General features: G+C 36.7%; 1 protein-coding gene across 1 annotated transcript; it reads right to left on the bottom strand.

Annotated features, from left to right (window-relative positions):
- Nucleotides 1-459: 459 nt before the first annotated feature.
- On the bottom strand, nt 460-11,920 carry LOC140753830 (PAT complex subunit CCDC47). Its single transcript, XM_073088626.1, has 11 exons — nt 11,752-11,920; nt 7,648-7,803; nt 7,158-7,243; nt 6,861-6,962; nt 6,207-6,381; nt 5,582-5,715; nt 5,104-5,262; nt 4,403-4,593; nt 2,682-2,835; nt 1,528-1,662; nt 460-863 (listed from the first exon to the last, which is right to left on the bottom strand). Exons 2-11 carry the CDS (start codon nt 7,793-7,795, stop codon nt 759-761), a joined length of 1,389 nt encoding a protein of 462 aa, XP_072944727.1. The 5' UTR covers nt 7,796-7,803; nt 11,752-11,920; the 3' UTR covers nt 460-758.
- Nucleotides 11,921-20,942: the final 9,022 nt, after the last annotated feature.

The raw sequence follows: 20,942 nt of genomic DNA, 5'->3' as shown, positions 1-20,942 counted from the left end.
CGGTATAATCTTACGTTTTGTTAACATATTTTATTTTTTTCTTATTTAATAACAAATATTTGAAATAAAAATTGCTTTGAAAAGTGTATTTTTCTTTTTTCTAATATATAATTATAATAACATACAAACATGTTTTAATAATATGGGGAGTGAATAAAGGTGGTAGAACCCTTTGTGGTTCGACTCCGACAGCACCACCTCCACGCTTATTTCTACCTAATAACAGCAGTGTTAGGCACTGCTGTGTTCCGGTTTGAAGGGTGTGGAAAGGGAGACAGGATTTTCCGAGGTGTTCCAGCTTAATCCTCAGGGGTAGTGGCGCTTCTGTGGCCGACCTTAGGTAGGAATATCTAATCCTATCTGGGGTTGATTACAGATGTCCACGGGCGGCAGTAGCCACTTACCATCAGGTGGACTGCATGCTCGTATGCTACTCCTATATTATAAAAAGAAAGACAATTACATTTTTGAAACTGAATTTATTTATTCGGATTGATTGAGTAAAATTAACACTTAATAGGTAAATAACAAATATTTTTAAACAATAATATTGGGTTTATTTTATTGTTCACTACTTCATCTTGTTCACAAATAGGTTTTTTAACAGTAAAATAAATTTTAAACAAAGATTCAACGAAAGTCCTTATGTATTTTTAATTCAGTCCTGAATGGTCCTGACAAAAATTTCTTGTGACACAAATAATTCCCGATTTTTTCTGAGCACAGGACAGTAGATGAAATATTTTGCACCATGTTGCTCAAAGGGCTTTTACTTTGAGTTGCTTCATTTTGGGATTCTTGCGTTTTTGTTGGCGCTTTTGTTCCTTCAACTCCCAACGACGCTGCTTCTCAGGATCATCCTCCTAGAATTAAGAAAATGTATAAATTTAATACACACACATATATATTTTTTATATAACGGGTATTCACGATAAGCAGTTTTGTATTTCGATTTTGACATCGTTTTCGCCGTGACCATGATCCATGCAACTGGGTCGAAATATCGGCAAAAGAGAAATTAAAAACCACGTATTGTGAGTACCTGTTACATATTAACGTATTATAACATGCATCTTTTCCTTAGTAGAAATAGTACTTAATAATTAAATAAAATAAATGAATACTTAATTAGGACTATAAACTGTATAATTATCATTATTAACCTATTTCTATCTCACTACTGAGTCTCATCTCAGGTGACAAGAATGAAGGTTGTAGTTTATCAAGCTAGCTCTAGCTATCTGACTTTACACATCTAATATTTTACTCTCTGATCATTATGAACAACTGTCACTGAGCTGCCAGACCTGTAAATAGCCTAATTTTATCCAGTCTGAACCTATCCCCAGCCAGATATCTGAATGATAAATTTAGATATATGTTCCGGATCTGCATGCTTGTATATTTGTCTCTCTGTGTACTCAACGCACCTACGACTAGATCGCAGTGTGGCGCGATGGATGATACAAAACGTCTTATTTAAAAATACGGATAACACGTGATAAGTAGACATTGGGGTGTACATACAGCAAGGATACGCTCCTTCTCCTGCTTGCGTTTCTCCTCGCGGCGTTGCGCGGCCTGCTCCGCGCGGGCCGCGTGGGCGCCCCGCATCCACGCCTCAGCCACTTTCTGTCGTCGCTTCTCGCACTTCGCTAGGGCCTGGACACAAAATTATCTTAATAATACACGCAACTAATACGCACGATAAATACCAAATGGGCAAACTGATGGTGAGTGTGCAATGTTATTCATGTATATGTGAAATAAACGCCAGATTTCTATCGAAGATCGGCCTCAGATGTGACGATATCTATCAGAATTAAATTGGTAAGCCTCATGTAAGAATAGCCCGTTCTATGCCACATTCTTGAAGCCAAACCACAGCAGTACTTCAAACTGCTTTTATTAAACAAAAATAGATGTAAAGTGATCATTACCGTCCTTAGACATCCATAACCAAGCACAAATAAAGAATGGAGTTTTACTTGCATTATATACGCTATAAATCTGCCGAACTTACTTTCGGTTACTTTCACAGCATTATGTCTTATGGCATTCTGCTATGGGGCAGTGCTGCTGACATATAGTCTGATTCATAATTAGGTGTCCAAAATGTAAACAAAGGTGTTGACCTTTCAAGAAAAAACGTTAGAAATGGTAGTTTCTTATTTTTGACAATATCAAATTAATACAACAATAATAAAATAATAATCTAAAAAAAATAAGATGAATTCACATTTTCTAATATTTATATTACCTCAATTTCGTTCCATACAGTAATAATAATAAAAAACAAGGTTTATGGTAGAAAATTAAAATGTGATAATGGTAACACAATCGGAACCCCGAACATTTCTTGTGCAGTCATTTTTAAGTTTCGTAGCTGATGTTATTCATTTTCGTGATTGTAATTGAACTCGAATGTATTATCTGTTTCATAGCGCGTTTGTTAAACTGTGAATAATTGTAAAGTTTTCAATTTTCGTTGAGTTTGTTAAAATTTTTGTTTCTTGTTAATTTTGACAGTGACATTTGTTTGTTTACATTTTGGACACCTAATTATGAATCAGACTATAGACTATATTTACTATTCAAAAAAGAGCAACAAGGTCAATATATAGTCTGAGTCCCTGAGAGAACTGTTTCCCACTATTAACATATTGACGGTAAATAGTCACCTCCTTGCTGAGCCGCAGCCGCTTCAGTTTGTCCATCAGGTAGAACACGAGCAGCAGCAGCGGCCGCAGCTCGTCGCCGCCGCCGTCGGGGCCGAGCGCCAAACTGACTAGCATCACGCGCTCAGTGTCCGGGGGCTTCGTTACTGCTGTCTCCCTGACACATATTGAAATAAGATAAAATTTAGAATATTAAAAAACAGAGATAGATTTAAAATCTAAGACGCATTTTTTGAGATTCAAATTTTATTATCTTGCATAATTAACGAGAACATAAATCATACTACATAGAACAAAATCATACTACATATTTATTTTCATTTTACTGATTTTAGGGTACGATACAAATTTTACACATTTTTAGGGATGCTAGAATTCCGATATTACCGCCAGCTTAGTTATGCAAAAGTTAAATTAAATAGATGACCGTTAGAGGCAGACAACATTCTATGGGTGCTTACATGCGGAGGGCACGTAAAGCTGTCTCTCTTAATTGTTATCACACCAGTCATTAAACCTCATCGGAGACCTTAAGTGGTTTCAAAACATCTAACACGAATTGGCCTGTAACTGTGCCATCTTCACTATCACGCATCGAAGCAACACTACAGGCCTCTCCCAGTTGTAGGAAGCGACTTAGCAGTGGAACAAAAAAAGCGTTGGAGGTATCGCCTCCGGACACTCCGACATCACCGCCGCACTCGGCCACACGGCAACACGACACTCACTCCATCTGCTTGGGGCCGGAGTACCGGTCGGACACGTGCACGTACTGCACGTGCTTGTGGTACTGCGCGAGCGCGGCGCACACGCGCGCGTCCAGCAGCGCGCCCGTCGCCTCCGGACACTCCGACATCACGGCCGCGCTCGGCCACACGGCAACACGACACTCACTCCATCTGCTTGGGGCCGGAGTACCGGTCGGACACGTGCACGTACTGCACGTGCTTGTGGTACTGCGCGAGCGCGGCGCACACGCGCGCGTCCAGCAGCGCGCCCGTCGCCTCCGGACACTCCGACATCACGGCCGCGCTCGGCCACACGGCAACACGACACTCACTCCATCTGCTTGGGGCCGGAGTACCGGTCGGACACGTGCACGTACTGCACGTGCTTGTGGTACTGCGCGAGCGCGGCGCACACGCGCGCGTCCAGCAGCGCGCCCGTCGCCTCCGGACACTCCGACATCACGGCCGCGCTCGGCCACACGGCAACACGACACTCACTCCATCTGCTTGGGGCCGGAGTACCGGTCGGACACGTGCACGTACTGCACGTGCTTGTGGTACTGCGCGAGCGCGGCGCACACGCGCGCGTCCAGCAGCGCGCCCGTCGCCTCCGGACACTCCGACATCACGGCCGCGCTCGGCCACACGGCAACACGACACTCACTCCATCTGCTTGGGGCCGGAGTACCGGTCGGACACGTGCACGTACTGCACGTGCTTGTGGTACTGCGCGAGCGCGGCGCACACGCGCGCGTCCAGCAGCGCGCCCGTCGCCTCCGGACACTCCGACATCACGGCCGCGCTCGGCCACACGGCAACACGACACTCACTCCATCTGCTTGGGGCCGGAGTACCGGTCGGACACGTGCACGTACTGCACGTGCTTGTGGTACTGCGCGAGCGCGGCGCACACGCGCGCGTCCAGCAGCGCGCCCGTCGCCTCCGGACACTCCGACATCACGGCCGCGCTCGGCCACACGGCAACACGACACTCACTCCATCTGCTTGGGGCCGGAGTACCGGTCGGACACGTGCACGTACTGCACGTGCTTGTGGTACTGCGCGAGCGCGGCGCACACGCGCGCGTCCAGCAGCGCGCCCGTCGCCTCCGGACACTCCGACATCACGGCCAGCGCGCCCGGCAGCCCGTGCTTGTCGCCAGGCCGCCGCTCCGGGCAGAACACGCTCTGTAACACAATTTCATATCATGTTTCATGGGTTAATGACGGCAGAACAATCAGAAGATTAGAACGATGACGTCAGAGTTAGAATCATTTATGACGTCGAGAGAACAATCGGAAGATTTAATCAATGACGTCAGAGCGAGAATCATTAATGACGTCGAGAGAACAATCAGAGGATTTGATCAATGACGTCAGAGCAAGAATCGTTAATAACGTTAAAAGAACAATCAGAAGATTAGATTAAGGATGATAGAGCGAGAATCATTAATAACTTCGAAAGAACAATCAGAAGATTGTATCAATAACGTCAGAGATAGAATCATTAATGACGTCGAGAGAACAATCAGAGGATTAGATCGATGACGTCAGAGCCGAATCAGTCAGAGCGAGAATCATTAATGACATTGAAATCATGTTAGAGGCAGAATCATTAATCGACGGTAATTTTTGTCGACTTTTGAAGTCAAACTAAATTGATTAGAAAGTTGTATGATAACAAGTAATAAAACATACCAAGTCCTGCATTTCCTTGGAGAGGCGCGTGGCGATCTTCTTCTGAGCGACGCATAGTACGAAGGGATCGCTGTCGTCTTTGCCTAGTTCCACACGAATCAGTAGGGTGTCTGGAGTTGGTCTGACCAAGCCCAGCAACTCGTGGATTAAGTCTTGACGCTGGAACAAAAAGTATGGAACTTAGACATTAGTTCTTTAATGATGATCCGTGTAGCAAAGCAATGAATTCACTGACAAATTCAATTTATTTAAAAGGCTCATGAAATTTATAAGGCGTGGTTTGGCTATCAAATGGCTAGTATCGTTTATTTTTGGTGAATTGCCATTGGTCTCATTACTGAAACCGACAAAACATGGACCCATAGAACAACGTTATTATTTCATGGTTAGGCTCTAAGGCTCTTAGGTTTTGGTCCTGAGACACAGTGACTAGCAGTGTGCCATGTGCCGGTCTCGCCTGGTCACAACGCGAGGGTACCTTGATCAGCTTGAGCGTGAGCAGCATGCCCTCGCAGCACTGGCGGCCGCTGCACCACATGGTGAAGCAGTGCTCCGCCTCGCGCCGCCAGCCGCGCTCCGCCTCGCCGCACACCGCCTCCGGACCGGACTCACCTACATACAAAATCATTATAAAAAAATATGTAATATAAAAACAGACAATTTTAAAATTTCATGTATCCAATATGTCCAACTCAAGCTTAGGCTTCGACCACCTTCAGTCAAAATACCCACATTCATTAAAACTTCACTTTCGGCCAAAACATGAATCAATTTTGAATATTGTTCCTCAGTGGAGTTCCTTAGATCAATTTATTTGAATCACTTACTTAGGTACTTACTTACTGAAAAGTGCCATGTTATTTTTTATCATCTCTATAATTTCTAATCTTATAAACAGTCAAAAAAAATCTTAAATTTTCAATCTAACATTGATTATCAATTTAGGCTTTTAAATTAGAATTTATAATTATTTTCTGTATTAATTATAATACACAGACCTAACCACAACTGAAGGGAATTTAACATTAGCAATTTTTTATTTTATTCTAACATACATCTTACTTACACAGGCAATAAATTTTTCAAGCTATTTAATCACTCACCAACTAATGTGAAGTTTTCATCCAACAACGGCTTATGCATCTTGAGGAAGTTGACTGCGATGGAGGTATTCTTCGAGCGACCAATGATATAGTTGCAGGCGTACGCAACCAGCCCGCACAGCAGTATCGCCTCCAGCCAGTACGAGTCCCATTTGGGCTTCACTCTTATAGGAACCTGAGGAAATTTGTATAATGACATTTTCTAAATTCTTTGAATCAACTAATTAAGTATATAGTGTACACTAAATTTCACATTACAAGTGTGTAGTTACAAAATTAAAGATGGTACCAGAAGAATTTTTGGAATTACGTTACCAAAGTCTTCAAAAGTTTTTTGGTAATATACTTTTTGAATTAAAAATATTCGAATGTGGTCACTTCCAATTAATGGTTTTCCATGTAGGTGCTTGATCAGGTATTGAAGTGAAAACAGTCAATACTAATGAAGTCAGAACCTTCTGTGATGCAGAACAATGTAATGATTACTATGCAATATAAGTCACTAATTAATTATTAAGTTATTGATACGAAAAAGCTGTTTAGAACGAGTAGATTTATAAACTACCCCCATCTACAGAATTTCTTACAAGCTACACTAAAAACATGAACTAAAATTTTAAAAACTTAGGCATGGACATGGGTTTTTATAAATACCTTTGATATGACAATCTTTGGCTGTTCAACTGTGAGCGGAGAGTCCTGGAAGCCTTCAAACTCCTCAGGATCTTGGAAGTGTTCAAACTCATTGTCCTCATCCTGAAATTATAAAAAAATGACATTAACCTTTTTTATAACCTTTTATTTCAAGTCATCTGTATAAGTTGCAGAGTCCATTAAACACAAATAAATAATTTTAGGAGTACAAATAGTTATCAAATTGAAATAAAAATTGTATAATGGTATAATGATTTTAATTGAATAATTAATCTGTTTTAAAAACTTCAAAGTTACCTCCACGATCATTTCATCTTCAATATCCTTACTAGCAACAGTTTCAATATCTTTAGCTCTCAAAGGAATATCATCTTCATCAAAGTCTGGAAAAGAAACACACAATATTACATTTTTATAAAATAAGTCACCTCTTGCTTGTCATATCATCCATAATTATTGTTATTCATCATTTTAGAAAACGACCCCTATCATGTTAACAAACTCAGGAACCTACGTATATCATAAATCTAAAAACCACTCGAAATTATGAAAAATCTACCTATAAATTACTTGAATAAGGTAACAGCGATGGTAAAATCAAGAAAAAACCAATCATATATTGTCATTAATCAGAGAGTTTAATCCCAAGCCCCATAGCTAAATGAGTATATAGTTTTGTTCTGAGTTTCGGTGTTTGTGTATTCGTCTTTATTCATGGTACCAACAACATAGAAAAATCATAGTATACGAGTTATACTCTCATAAAAAGTATCTTAATATATCTTACCGGAGACAGCACCCTCATCTTCATCCGTATCAAACTGTTCAAATTCAGCAAAGTCATCATCTTCCAGTGTTGTGTCCTCAAAGCCCCGAGTCAAACACACGCTACATAGCAACAGCGCTAACGCTATTGACGATAGGATAAAACGCATTTTACCCGCTGTAATAAGAAATTAATAATATTTTATACGAATATTGTAGCACAAGTTCTTCACAGATAAATAATTGTAAGTATTATATTTTAATGCCTAATGTTATTTAATTTTATGGAATAAACAAAATAAATTAATAAGTTGCTAAAATTTAAGTAGTCGTAGCTTAGTTAGTTTGTTTCGCAGAGTCTCTATCTGTTGGTCCAGGGTTCGAGCCCCAGACAAACACAAAATTTATAGAGAGCATATTAGAAATTGATTTCACTTTCTTTAACGGAAAAGGAAAATATTATGATGGAACATTCTTAAGCATGTGACATCTCTAAACTTCTCTCTAACATTCATCTCTTGGCACCTGGCCAATATAATGAAGAACGGCCAAAGTTCCGAGGCAAGTTTTAGTGGCAGATAATTTTTTGCACAAATTAGATATCTATATATATAAAAGAAAGTCGTGTTAGTTACTCCACTTATAACTCAAGAACGGCTGAACCGATTTGGCTGAAAATTGGTGGAGAGGTAGCTTAGAACCAGGAGACGGACATAGGATACTTTTTATCCCGTTCGACCGCGTTTTCGTGAAGCATTTTATAACTCAACAACGGCTGAACCAATTTGACTGAAAATTGGTGGAGAGGTAGCTTAGAACCAGGAGACAGACATAGGATACTTTTTATCCTGTTCGACCGCGTTTCCGTGAATAAATAAGAGTTGAAAGTTTGTATTAAAGTCCCCCAGTTTTGATGCAAATCTATATGAAAATTGGTATTTGATAGGATTTCGATAGAAAGTAATTAAATATCTATTTTACGATATTTGCAAAATCAACCCTTAAGTTGGTTAAGTAGGGGTTGGAATTTTATATTAAAATCCGTTAATTTGGAAGCAAAAACTGTAAAAATTTGCATTTGGCTTTAGAAGACACTTCGTTTAGAAATCGGCAGATTTTGAAGCAAAGTCTATGAAAATTGGAATTTAGCTTTTTGATTCAAAATAATAGAACACATTTTTCACCGTTTTTGGAAAATCAACCTTTAGGGTCGTTTAATCGGGTATGAAACTTTAATTTAATATCCGTTAATTTGGAGCACTAAGAAAATTATCATAAGACATAATGAAGCATCTGAGTCACTGTTTGTTTTTTTAGATCAACCCTTAAGACTGTTATAAATCGCCTTTCTATTTACACACCTGTTTCAGCATTTTTAGCTATTCAACAACCCGATTAGAGTACTATAAGTAAATAAACTTTCTTTAAAAAAACCGTTATTGAAGTTATAGGTACTTCTTTTCGCGTGTTTGTAAAAAAAATAACAAAAAATACAACCGACTTCTATGTCACTACAAAGTAAAAAATAATTCGAACGAAATATATTGAGCGCCGACTTCAGAAATATGTACTAAACCAACATTTATTTGAATTATTTTTTACTATGTAGTGACATAGAAGTCGGTTGTATTTTTTGTTAATTTTTTTTTTACCCTTTTTAGTGATGACATAATAACATTTATATTAATACAATATAAAATTGTATAAACGTGATCATGAATTAAGGTACGGTCTGAATTTACATTGATTGGAACCGCCCGCTCGCAGGGTGCTGCCGCGCCCTGCCCGCTTAGTTTTATATTGTCTTATGTGTTCCAACCTAACCTAACTAAATAGTCAATGATTTGCAATTTCATTAGAACCTCCTACACCAAATATCTTCAAACACGACTCAATTATTCCCATCGGTTGAGGAGTTACATATTTTGTCTCCGAGCCACATTATCAGACCCTTAAATAGTCAATGATGAACTGACTTTGCAATTTCGTTAGAACTTACACCAAATATCTTCAAACACAACTCAAATATCCCCATCGGTTGAGGAGTTACATATTTTGTCTCCGAGCCACATTATCAGACCCTTAAATAGTCAATGATGAACTGACTTTGTAATTTCATTAGAACCTACAATAAAAAATAACACAATAAAAAAATAATTATTAAAATCGGTTAACTAACGGCGGAGTAATTCGTGTACATACATAAAAAAAATATACCGGCCGAATTGATAACCACCTCCTTTTTGAAGTCGGTAAAAAAATAACAGAGTGCAGAGAGGTAGAGTGAATTTTATTTAATTGTATTTTTTATTTTCCTGTTCTCCTGTGGCCATTTCCTAATATTTACCAGTAGTTTATGGACATAATACATAAATTACACGAGTGAAACCACGAGGTACAGATAGTCACTCATAATTAGGTGGTACGAAGTTCACCGGGTCATCTAGTTAATTATAAAACATAATAAAAGCTACCATTCCAGTTGGAAAAGCAATATAATACAATAATCACTTTGTATACAAAATGAATACCACTAACTGATAAAACTACACATGTTTATCATTGATAAGTATTATCTAGTTAGCTGTACTAGTTTTTAATTATTAAGTAATGTTCAAGTTAATTCACAGTATTAAGTGTTTCTTTCAAAAAATTGTGTAAAATTTTGATATCCTCACTAAACAACTTTGCCTAAAAACCTTAAAGGACTGTAAAGTAGAGATAAAAAAATATAACAAGGAACTCACCTAATTGTCGGATTTAAATGATTTTAACAGTCATAAAAATTAATAATAGAATTAACATAATCAATAATTATGTGAATTTATATTATTTATATTATGTGCTTTTATTAACTTGACCTGTATCTATGTATCTGGGTATGTAATGAAATCTTTGAACTCAATTTTTACCCCCTATGAACAAACAGATTAATTAAAAAATTTGAACTATATCATCATATCTATATCTATTTTTGAAGGTGGTAGAACCCTTTGTGGTTCGACTCCGGTGGCACCACCGCCACACCTATTTCTACCTAATAACAGCAGTGTTAGGCGCTGCTGTGTTTCAGTTTGAAGGGTGTGGTAAGGGAGACAGACTTTTCCGAGGCATTCCAGGTTTGTCCTCAGGGGCAGTGGCACATCTGTGGCCGACCTCAGGTAGGAATATCTAATCCTATCTGGGGTTGAATTCAAATGTCCATGGGCGGCAGTAGCGACTTACTATCAGGTGGACTGCATGCTCGTCTGCTACTCCTATATTATAAAAAAAATCAAGATGACAAAGCACAATTTTATAGTTTTGTCCCATTGTTCTCACCACAATTGTAACGGTTAACTATTTTCCTTGTACAATTTAAGCATGGCTTCTAGTTTTATGAACTATAATATTTTTTGTAAATATTTCAAGTTCAAACCAATCCTCTGTAAATTTTACTCAATGTTGCCTAGTAAAAATCACTTTCATTTGTAAACTTTACAGACTTTTGAGAACATTAAGGTAAATCAAATAAACAGAAGTTTCCTTCTCCATTAAACTAAAGTGGTAACTTCTAATTCATACAGGATAAGACTCACAAGGCATTGTGCCCTTGAGTTTTAAAACATACTTCTTAAAAGTATTTCAGGCCTTTTGAGTTATTCAGGCCAGCAAAGATTCAGAAAATTTAAAAAGCTCTAGCAAACTCGTCTATAGGTTATTTGTATATGAATATTAATTTAATATCTAGGTAATATTTTAGTTACAGAAATTGATGAATATAACTAATTAATTATCATCTGTTTTCTGTGATTTCTACTTTTCAAACAATCATAAAAAATAATAGTAAATCCATGATAAAATAATCGAGATTGTTCTGACATTGAGTTTTTATTTTTTCAGTCATGGCCTAAATTTGCTAGTCATGTTGTAGAGATGTAAAATAGTTACTTTCCCGCGTTGTAATTCTTCATTAAATAAACGTAAAACACGTCACAGTCACGAAAATATTTCACTGATATTACTATACTCACTTTCATTCAAGAAAAGGCTCAGTCGTAGCTCTAAATATACACTATAAGCACTGAAAGTAAAGAAATATTTTCGTTCAATTTATACAGTAAGTAAATTAATAAAAGTGAATTACCTTGCCCGCTATATGCCTCGTATTATCCACTAAATCAGTTCATTTGTCTTAATTAGATTAAAATCACAAAATTCTTACTCTAATTTAAACTATTCTACTTTATTGCAGCAATGATAGACAGATAGAATCCAATTGATACGTTCTCTAATTAAGATATTAATAGAGTAAAGATTTAAACGAAACACCATTGGCCAAAATAAAACGCTATATTTAAGTGACCAATAGAAAAGAAGGACACGGTGGCAAAATATGTCAAAATCGTAAATGAGAACGTAGGCTTAGACGATGACATTATAATGACAATACATGGATGTCACGTCGTCACAAGACATGAATGACATATGTAAATCATTGCCAGTGTGAAATTATTGTACACAAGTTGCCACTTAAAACTTATAAATCACAACGATAAAAAATAAATAAGATCCAAGTTTAATAATTTATAATAATATATATTTGATAAACAACTATAATAGTAACACTATTTATTTCACTCTGGGTTAGAATTTTTTAAATTTGACTTTGCTTCTTTGCGGAATAATAACATACGGATGGACCGGACCTGATAAAATTAATATACTTATGATAGTAAATTATTATCCTCATTAATTGTAAGCGGAAAATCTTTAGTGGAAATACTTGTACATAAGTATTTCTCCAAGGTTTACGACGAATTAAATAATCAATATAAGTTTTTGTATTATGTGAATAATAAATCTATAATAATCAATATCTCTTGTATACATTCAAGCGTATCTATTCATTATACTTTTGCCCCAACTAAAGCAACTCAAGCAATTATAGGCTTATATTAAGATTAACTGAGTATTTATTCTCGTATATCGGCCCTTGTACCTAAGTCTGCAAGCTCTCTCAAAAGGTTGTGGGGTGGATCTACTTTTATTAATCTTCTAGGCTACATATGTTCCTTCTACCAAGAGGATTTACGCCCTTAGTTGCTTCCTTCTGGAAAACATGGAATTGTGGAAATATATCAATGTTTATGATGCTAAAGGTCAACTAATAACGTACACTAATTTCATAAATCATTGTCTATCTGTCATATTAGTTGAATAAATACCTCTAATTCAATGCTGTGTTACTAATAAAATCCGGTTCACAATGTTGAATCACAAATTGGAATTTTAAGGACGTTGACTTCATGCTACATAGCAGTTCGATTGGAAAAAAATATAACGTCAAATTTGGTAAACCGTTATAAATACATTCGTATTTTTAACCGTAACTACTTAACTGACGTAGCATTACGTATTTTTAAAAGATAATATCCTCTTTTTATTAAAATGCTGTAATATTCTTAATAAGCCGAGTAACGCAGCGTCCCGATGTACCATTTCGAAGTGACACGCTGAGGGTTCCGTGTTCGATTTCCGAAATTTAAATGGGGAATCTTCTATCTTCTGAATTTGAATGTTTCTATATTCGTTTCGTTTATTACCCAGAATACAAGGAAAAGCCTTTTTATTAAAATTTAGGTACTTTGAAGGTGGTAGAACCCTTTGTGGTTCGACTCCGGCGGCACCATCACCACACCTATTTCTACCTAATAACAGCAGTGTTAGGCGCTGCTGTGTTCCGGTTTGAAGGGTGTGGTAAGGGAGACAGACTAGACAGCTTAGTCCTCAGGGGTAGCGGCGCATCCGTGGCCGACCTCAGGTGGGAATATCTAATCCTATCTGGGGTTGATTACAGATGTCCATGGGCGGGCCATCAGGTGGACTGTATGTTCGTCTGCTACTCCTATATTATAAAAAAAAACTTATCACCGATTACAAAAAAGGGCGTGACCTAAACTAAATCCGAAATCGCATCCTGGATCATTAAGAACACGGCCCTGTGACTCAATAATATTACAAACTTGACTCAGCCGTTGTAGCCATGACATTCAAATTTCAAAATGTAGAACTCTGACCAATAAGTTAACATGTAAGTTACTTGTACCATTGTGTAGTTTTTGCAAGACAATCACACGACAACATAATCTGTATCTACACCAAAAAAATATTATAAAGACATTAGTTCAAAAATACATTAAGTTGCAATACGTGTGTACTAAATATCAAGTTTAAACGGCCTTGATTTTGCAGTCTGTGTTGTGTACAGTATAAGCGCACAGATATTTTATAAAGGCAAAGATACAGGCTATTGCTTTTCCCGCCATTTGTATTAAACCTGTGTATGAAGCCACAGATAAATTTTGTAATTACACCCATACAATATACGCACACGGATTTTTATTTATATAACTTGATTGAGTTTGTTTTTCCATTGAAATAATATACAGATCAGTACTATAATTTTGTTTATAACATATCTGTTATCGAATTTCTAAGAACAATGCGTGAACAGCTGGTTTACAACAAAAAAAAACAATAGTTCTTGGTTTGGACAAGGGTTTTCCCTCCCGATGTTTCGTGATGTCACGATGTGTAAATTATTAATACGTGAGAAGTTGCCATACAGCATCTGCATACATTTTCTTTTATTAATCAATTCTTGGTACCTAATCCTAAAAAAATCCTTAATTTTAAGAACAATAAAATGCATATAGAAATTGAATTTAAATTCACATATAATAGAGTAGGTATAGTCCGCGCCAAACTGCTAGTCCCCTCTGAAGTTGTTGCGAGTAGGTGTAGTCATACAATTTGCTATGACGACGCGATTAATTTCTATATTCAGAGCGGACCAGCAGTGTTACGCGGACTAAACTTACTTATAAGTAGGTATGTGTATGCTGAGAAGACTCCTTTTAGAAAGGAACTGCCTCAATCTCCATTACAATGTTGACTTGATTTATAACAAGAATAAATAAAAACCTGCGTTCTGATATTTAAAAATGTAATATCTGTCCAGTATAATAGTAAAGTAGGGAGTACAAGTCTCGAGATTAAATCTTGGCCTCTCAATGATGGGACCGAGGTTCGAATCCCAGTAAAGCACTTATGATTTTTTAAGTTATTATAGGTGTACGCGCATTAGGAGTTAATTATTACTTGCTTAAATAACAGCGAAGGAACCATTGTAAGAAAACCTAGACGGATAGTTGTTAAAAATGTGCCCAACGGTGTGTAAAGTAGATTTGCACTTGACCAGCGCGGTTGTCTATGGCCTGATGGCCTCTCACCCTGGGTCACCCGTGATCCCGTGCGAAAGTAATGGGTTGGCAACCATATTATTAAAGTTATAAATAAAATATAATCTGAATAAAAAAAAATACAAATAATGGAGTCTTACTGAGAAATCAATTACATACAATGCCCGTACAATTGCTTCTTTAAAGTTATACGACAATTAAATAAATAGTCACTAGGAGACTAAACAACAATTAACACAACTATTAAGCTCGTTTAGTAATAAACCTCAACAGCAAAATGTTAGCAATGCTATAATTATAAATGTTATTTTTCATAATGCGCAATAATAATAAACGTATTAACGGTTTCTTACTACTAATTAAGGTACATATGTGTTATAGGTAGTTATTTATATGACATAGGTATGTGTAGCTGTGTGTCGATGGACATACAATTATATTATCATCACTAGAAAGGAAATATGTTAAATGATGACAGTCTTAAAAAAACAAAGAATAAATGATTTAAGTAAATACAATATATTGAAAGGATTCTCAAAAATGATTCAGTTTTATAAAGAACTTTAAGATTTATTATATTTTCAATTTGAAAAAAGTATAAAATACCGCAGTCGGCCATCTTGTCTGAAACGCTAACGGGGCGCGAATGACGTCATTTTTGGGTATGTCACTGAATTGCTTGAAAGGAGATGTTTCATTTTCGGCCATCTCATGTACACTATATCTAAAAAACACGAATAATTTGTATAATTGAAGAAAAATACACATATATTTTGATAACCTAAAATATTCCTGTTTAAAAATATTTAAAATAAGCATTCCTCATTGAAATATTAAATATGGCGGAAAACTGTCAATTTCAAGTTTTCAAAACTGTCGATGTCGGTCAGGGAACCTATGTGTACCCCACACATAGGTTACTATACTCTTTGGATGTCGGTAATTCTGTATTTCGCTGTTTTTGTCGTAAAGTTATTGTTACCTTAGTACTTTACAGCCTGGCTTTTGTTTTGGGTATCCCGTCATTATTTCTGAATTTAATTAATTATTTATAATAATTATAACAAAACCACCTTTTAAATAGTATCTGGTTTTATAGATGTAATTGACATGTCAAATTAAAAAAGAAGAAGTTGTCAATTTGATATGTGTAAAAGTGGATATACATATTTAGTAAACGTGCAATAAATATGTACTGATGAGAAGATTCCATTTCAATTCTGAATATGTTTCTGCTCTGTGCTGCTTACGATTTTGGACTGATTCTACCTTACTTGCTTACCCAGCTTATGTTTTATGGACTCTTGTCATTTTCGTGCGATCACTGTGGATTGTGTTGACAAGGATTCAATATCATCAGGTAAAATATACATCAATTAGTTGTATTTATCGTGAAATATTCGTTAATAATTTTAAACTAGAGAAGCTAATCTTTTTACATTTCTTTTTTAATTGTTATATCTTTATTGCAACAAACTTTAAATATATCTACATTACATTATTTATAAAAAAAAAACATATTTACAATAACTATATTATAACTATATTTATGTACATAATAATATATACAAAAAAGGGGAATAAAAACAATAATCACTATAAATAAAACAAACCATCTAAAATTGCCGTGTGAGGCATGGTTCCCAAAACGCTGGCGGCGTTCCCTTGCTGCACTGCTAGGCTCAATCTTTGGGCGAAGTAGCCGCCAGCTCTTTGGTCACCAGAAGCGAGGACAAGTCTGGTCGACATATCTGACATGAATTTCTTCATGTCAGATGACCATGGACCCATTGTCTCTACTGCAAGCGCCGCAAACAAATAATTATCCAATATATTACTATATTTGCGGCGCTTTAGTATCTGGGCATGGTCGGCTGCAGCCCCAGCGCTCACAGAGGTATTACCAACGTGAGATGGGGCTAGAGTGTCGACACAGGTCGCGTCCCATACCAGGGGTCGTCCGAGACTCCACGGCACCAAAGTGATACCATCGGGTCTCTTGCCATCGTCTCTGAATAGACCAGAAGGTTCCAGTGTCGCTGGTACAGAAACGGTAGCAAGAGCCCGACGAATAAGATCGTTAAGAGTCCCGTGACGATAAAGCCGACCGGCACTCCTGGTACAGGACAAGCCATGCCGACCCAACGTGTCCACCGCCTGCCCACACGGACAAAAGTGAGACTCGCATACCTTGGCACCGAGCCGGAGACCTACAGAAATTCTTAAGGTAACTGGATCCAGCACGGTGCCAATATTACTAGACGGTAGCGCATGTAACCAATAGCCTGACTCGCTTTGGGCAACAGCTAGTAAACGGGCCCTATCGAAGTTATCCGAACATCGTTCAAGAAGGCAGGCAAAAACAGATTTAATTGCTGGCATATCCCAAAAGTATTGTTTAGATTTATCTATAATTGAGGTATCTTCAGACGGAAATAAAGCACTCCAGGCCTCCGTAGCCTCCGACATGTACGCTACCCGAACATCATCCATAGAAATGTTTAAGATGTCGGCGATGAGGGTAGTCGTACTATGACAAGAGGCCAGGAAAGCCGGGAGCGCCAAACTTTCCGTCCTGCGGATACCTATGCCACCGAACTTAATCGGAAGAGTTGCCTGCATCCAGGAACGATCATCAAATTTTAAATTTAGAATTTTGGACACACAATTTTTTAATGATAAGTCTAAAATGTGAGTAAACGTAGGAAATTTCCAAATAGGACAACAACGAAGTAAGTACAAGAATTTAGGTGCGAATAGGCAAAGGCGTAAAATGTAGATAGCCATATGCGGTTTTATGTCGTAAAGTCGTTCCGAATTTAATTCAAAGTGTGTCAATTTAGAATTTATAATGGGCAAAAATGCATCTTCAAATATTGGAGCACCTAATAACGTTAAATTTTCTTTATCTACAATAGTTATATTTGGAGATAATAAATTAAATTGTTCGTAAATATGATGACAACTTTCGACTGATAATTTGTCCGAAAAAAAAATTTCACACTTATTAAAATTTAAATTTAAACCAATTTGGTTAAAGCGATCGATTATAAATTGAAGGTCCTCCAATACAGTTGATGCATTTCCTCCCAAAGAACCATCATCAAGGTACCATACATTAAATTTTGAATTTAGTTGTGTAATAATTGGTTGTATTGCCAGACTAAACATAACTGGGCCAAGAGGGTCGCCTTGCTGACATCCCACACAAGATTCAATAACTTTATCGCCAAATAATAATTTTGATGGGGTACCATAACACTGCCACATGTAGTCAAATATTTCAGGCATTTCTTTTTGAATTTCCGCAAGAAGAGGTGCCCTGTCTACCGAATTAAATGCATTTTTTACATCAATTTTAACAAACACATCGTAGTCATTTTTGTTTAAAAATGTACGAGCAGCGTGTACAGCTGCCTCGCAACCACCCTTGACTCCGAAGCCAAGCTGCCGAGGCTGAAGCTGCCTGGACAAAAGCTCATTATAATTTCGGCAGCATAACTTGGAAACCAATCGTCGAAGAGTACATCCCACTGCGATAGGTCGAATGCCTCCATCTTTCTTTTTGAGAGCAACGAGGTTGGCTCCATAGATTATAGGTGTTATACTGGAAGGAACCCGTCCTTCTAACATTAAATTAATGAGAGCGGTGAGTTCCTTCAGTAATCCCTTTCCTACTTCACCTAACAAAGGATCCGTAAGGTCTTTGAAGTGTTGAGGTGTAAGGCCATCTAAGCCACCAGCAGATCCGTTGGGAAAAGAACGAATGGCGGTTCTTTTTTTAGATAATTACAATAGCAAGACAAGGACATTCTTGGGATGACAAAATAATCAGTTATTATTGCAACTGCATCGCTGGGCAACGAACCGTACTCGTAGGCTCACATTATGACCATTGCTTGATGTTTGGGCTGAGCTCGTCACAGGATATTACAGAACCTGCTACATGATTGGATGAAAATATTGATAAGGGAAGATATTGAAAATGAATAAATAATGTATCTAAGTGAAGAATAAATAAAATATTATTTAAATGTGTACTTAAAGTTGTTTTATTTATACACTTAAATGTTTTAACTAAAATAAATTGGTATAGAAGTACATATTTTGATATGTTTGTTTTAGGTCAAGATTTATGAAAGTAAATATAATAAGTGTTTATCAAATATAGGTATTGTTTCTCAATACATACAATACAATATTTATATATCTACGCCCATTCGCGTAAAAATTAATAAAAAAGTATATAATGTATATAGTAAGTTAAAATAGAATGACAGATAACATTATTACGGTAATCACTACCGCCATGATGTTTTTCTACTGTTGTGTTGCAAGTTTAAGTGTATTGTTTTTAAACAGTTAAACGAACATGATTTGAAGAAAATGAACCCCTACGAATTGTTCTTTGCATATTTTCTTAGTTTTTATAATAGTGTACAAAAGGTGGCCGGGAGCCCATACATTTTGAAACATCTCCTTTTGTATGGGATGTTCTAACCTGGCGTCACCAACGGACGCCATGACACTCGCGAGCGTTTTCGCGCTTAATTCAAAATGGCTATAAACAAATGCTATTATTTTCATTAATACTGAATTTATTACCGAAATAATACGATTTTTGGAATCCGTACACATGTACCTACGTTATAGAAGGGGTTTTCAAAATTTGTCATCATGCCTATTGGAGCTATAGTTTTGTTAGTGGGGTTCAAAATTTGTCGACGAAAAAAGTTTTTTTTTTTCGCCTATACTACATGGGTCAGGATACCCATATAATCAATCTCAAATAGAACAAAAATGCCATTCGAAGTCCTTGTAGTCTATGATACAACCGGTGACATCAGTGAAAACTAAACTGGAACGTTTATCACATATTTATGTGTTTTAGTTTTTATTTATTACAAGCTTACCGCCAAATTCAAACCAGATAATTCCATAAATGCGCGTTTTCGTCAAAAAGTATAATAAGTAGGTACCTATATGATAGAGATATGATAAGATTTTCTGAAGCTGAACATGGTTGGAACCTGGAAAGCGAATTGGGGCATTTAAAAAAATTATATGAGTTGGTTACAAAAAGTAAATATTATGTAGGTGTAGGTAGGTAACTAGGTACTTCCATAAACTGGAAAAATAAAAAAAAAAGTAACTTTGTTAAAGGGGAATTGGAGATAGAACAATAAAATATAAAACAGTATCTAAAATTTATAGCATCATTTTCAATCCTATTATCGAAAATCATTAAAAACGGTGGTACTTACGAATTATAATTTATTGTGTAATAATTTGAAAAGGTTTAATGTGATACTTAAATCCCGAATCAAACAAAATACGACCTATAAAAAGATTTTTAAGTATGTACCTACTCAATACAAAAACATGTCAAACGATCACCCGAACCCTATATAAAATTTTAGTGCAAACTTTTAACAAAAACATTTCATTCAGTTGGCAATGTCTTATTGAGACCCTACTTAGTATAGTAACAAGAATATTATAGCTAGATATAGCGGAGATCTACTAAAAGGTGTTTTCGGAGGTCCTGATATTTACAATTGAGATTAGTGACTGCCACAGTAAAGTTAACCATCAGTTTGGCTCTACCATTACAGCTCCACTTCTGGGCACGGGTCTCCTCTCAAAATGAGAAGCATTAGTCCATAGTTCACCGTGCTGGCTTAATGTGAATACGGCTTCACACGAATTTGAGAACTTTCTTTTATTTAGAGAAATTTTAGGGGTCTTCTTCAACGTTACAGCAATTGATTATTAATTTCCAACACTTACGCACATAAGGAATTTGGAAAAGTCAGAGGTGGCTTGAGATTGAATCTCTGGTTCCTCTATAGAAAGGCAACCATTCAACCATTAATCTATCTCTGTCCCTACCTCTGCCTGCAAAAAATTAGAAATGTATGAAATGCCAATATGTAAATTTAAATACTTATAGACCTAAAACATAATATACAGATCTATCTGTACCTACTGTCTTTCTGTTTGTCTGTCAATCTTCAAATCTGTAAAAATCAGTAAAAACACGAGACGCCCAGCTCAGAAGCTCATAAAATCA

This window comes from Epargyreus clarus, unplaced genomic scaffold (assembly GCF_041222505.1).
Source record: "Epargyreus clarus isolate Ecla_fem2 unplaced genomic scaffold, WU_Ecla_fem_2.2 ptg000027l, whole genome shotgun sequence".
In the NCBI taxonomy this organism is placed as follows: domain Eukaryota; kingdom Metazoa; phylum Arthropoda; class Insecta; order Lepidoptera; family Hesperiidae; genus Epargyreus; species Epargyreus clarus.
This window is presented reverse-complemented; position numbering and strand designations above follow the sequence as displayed.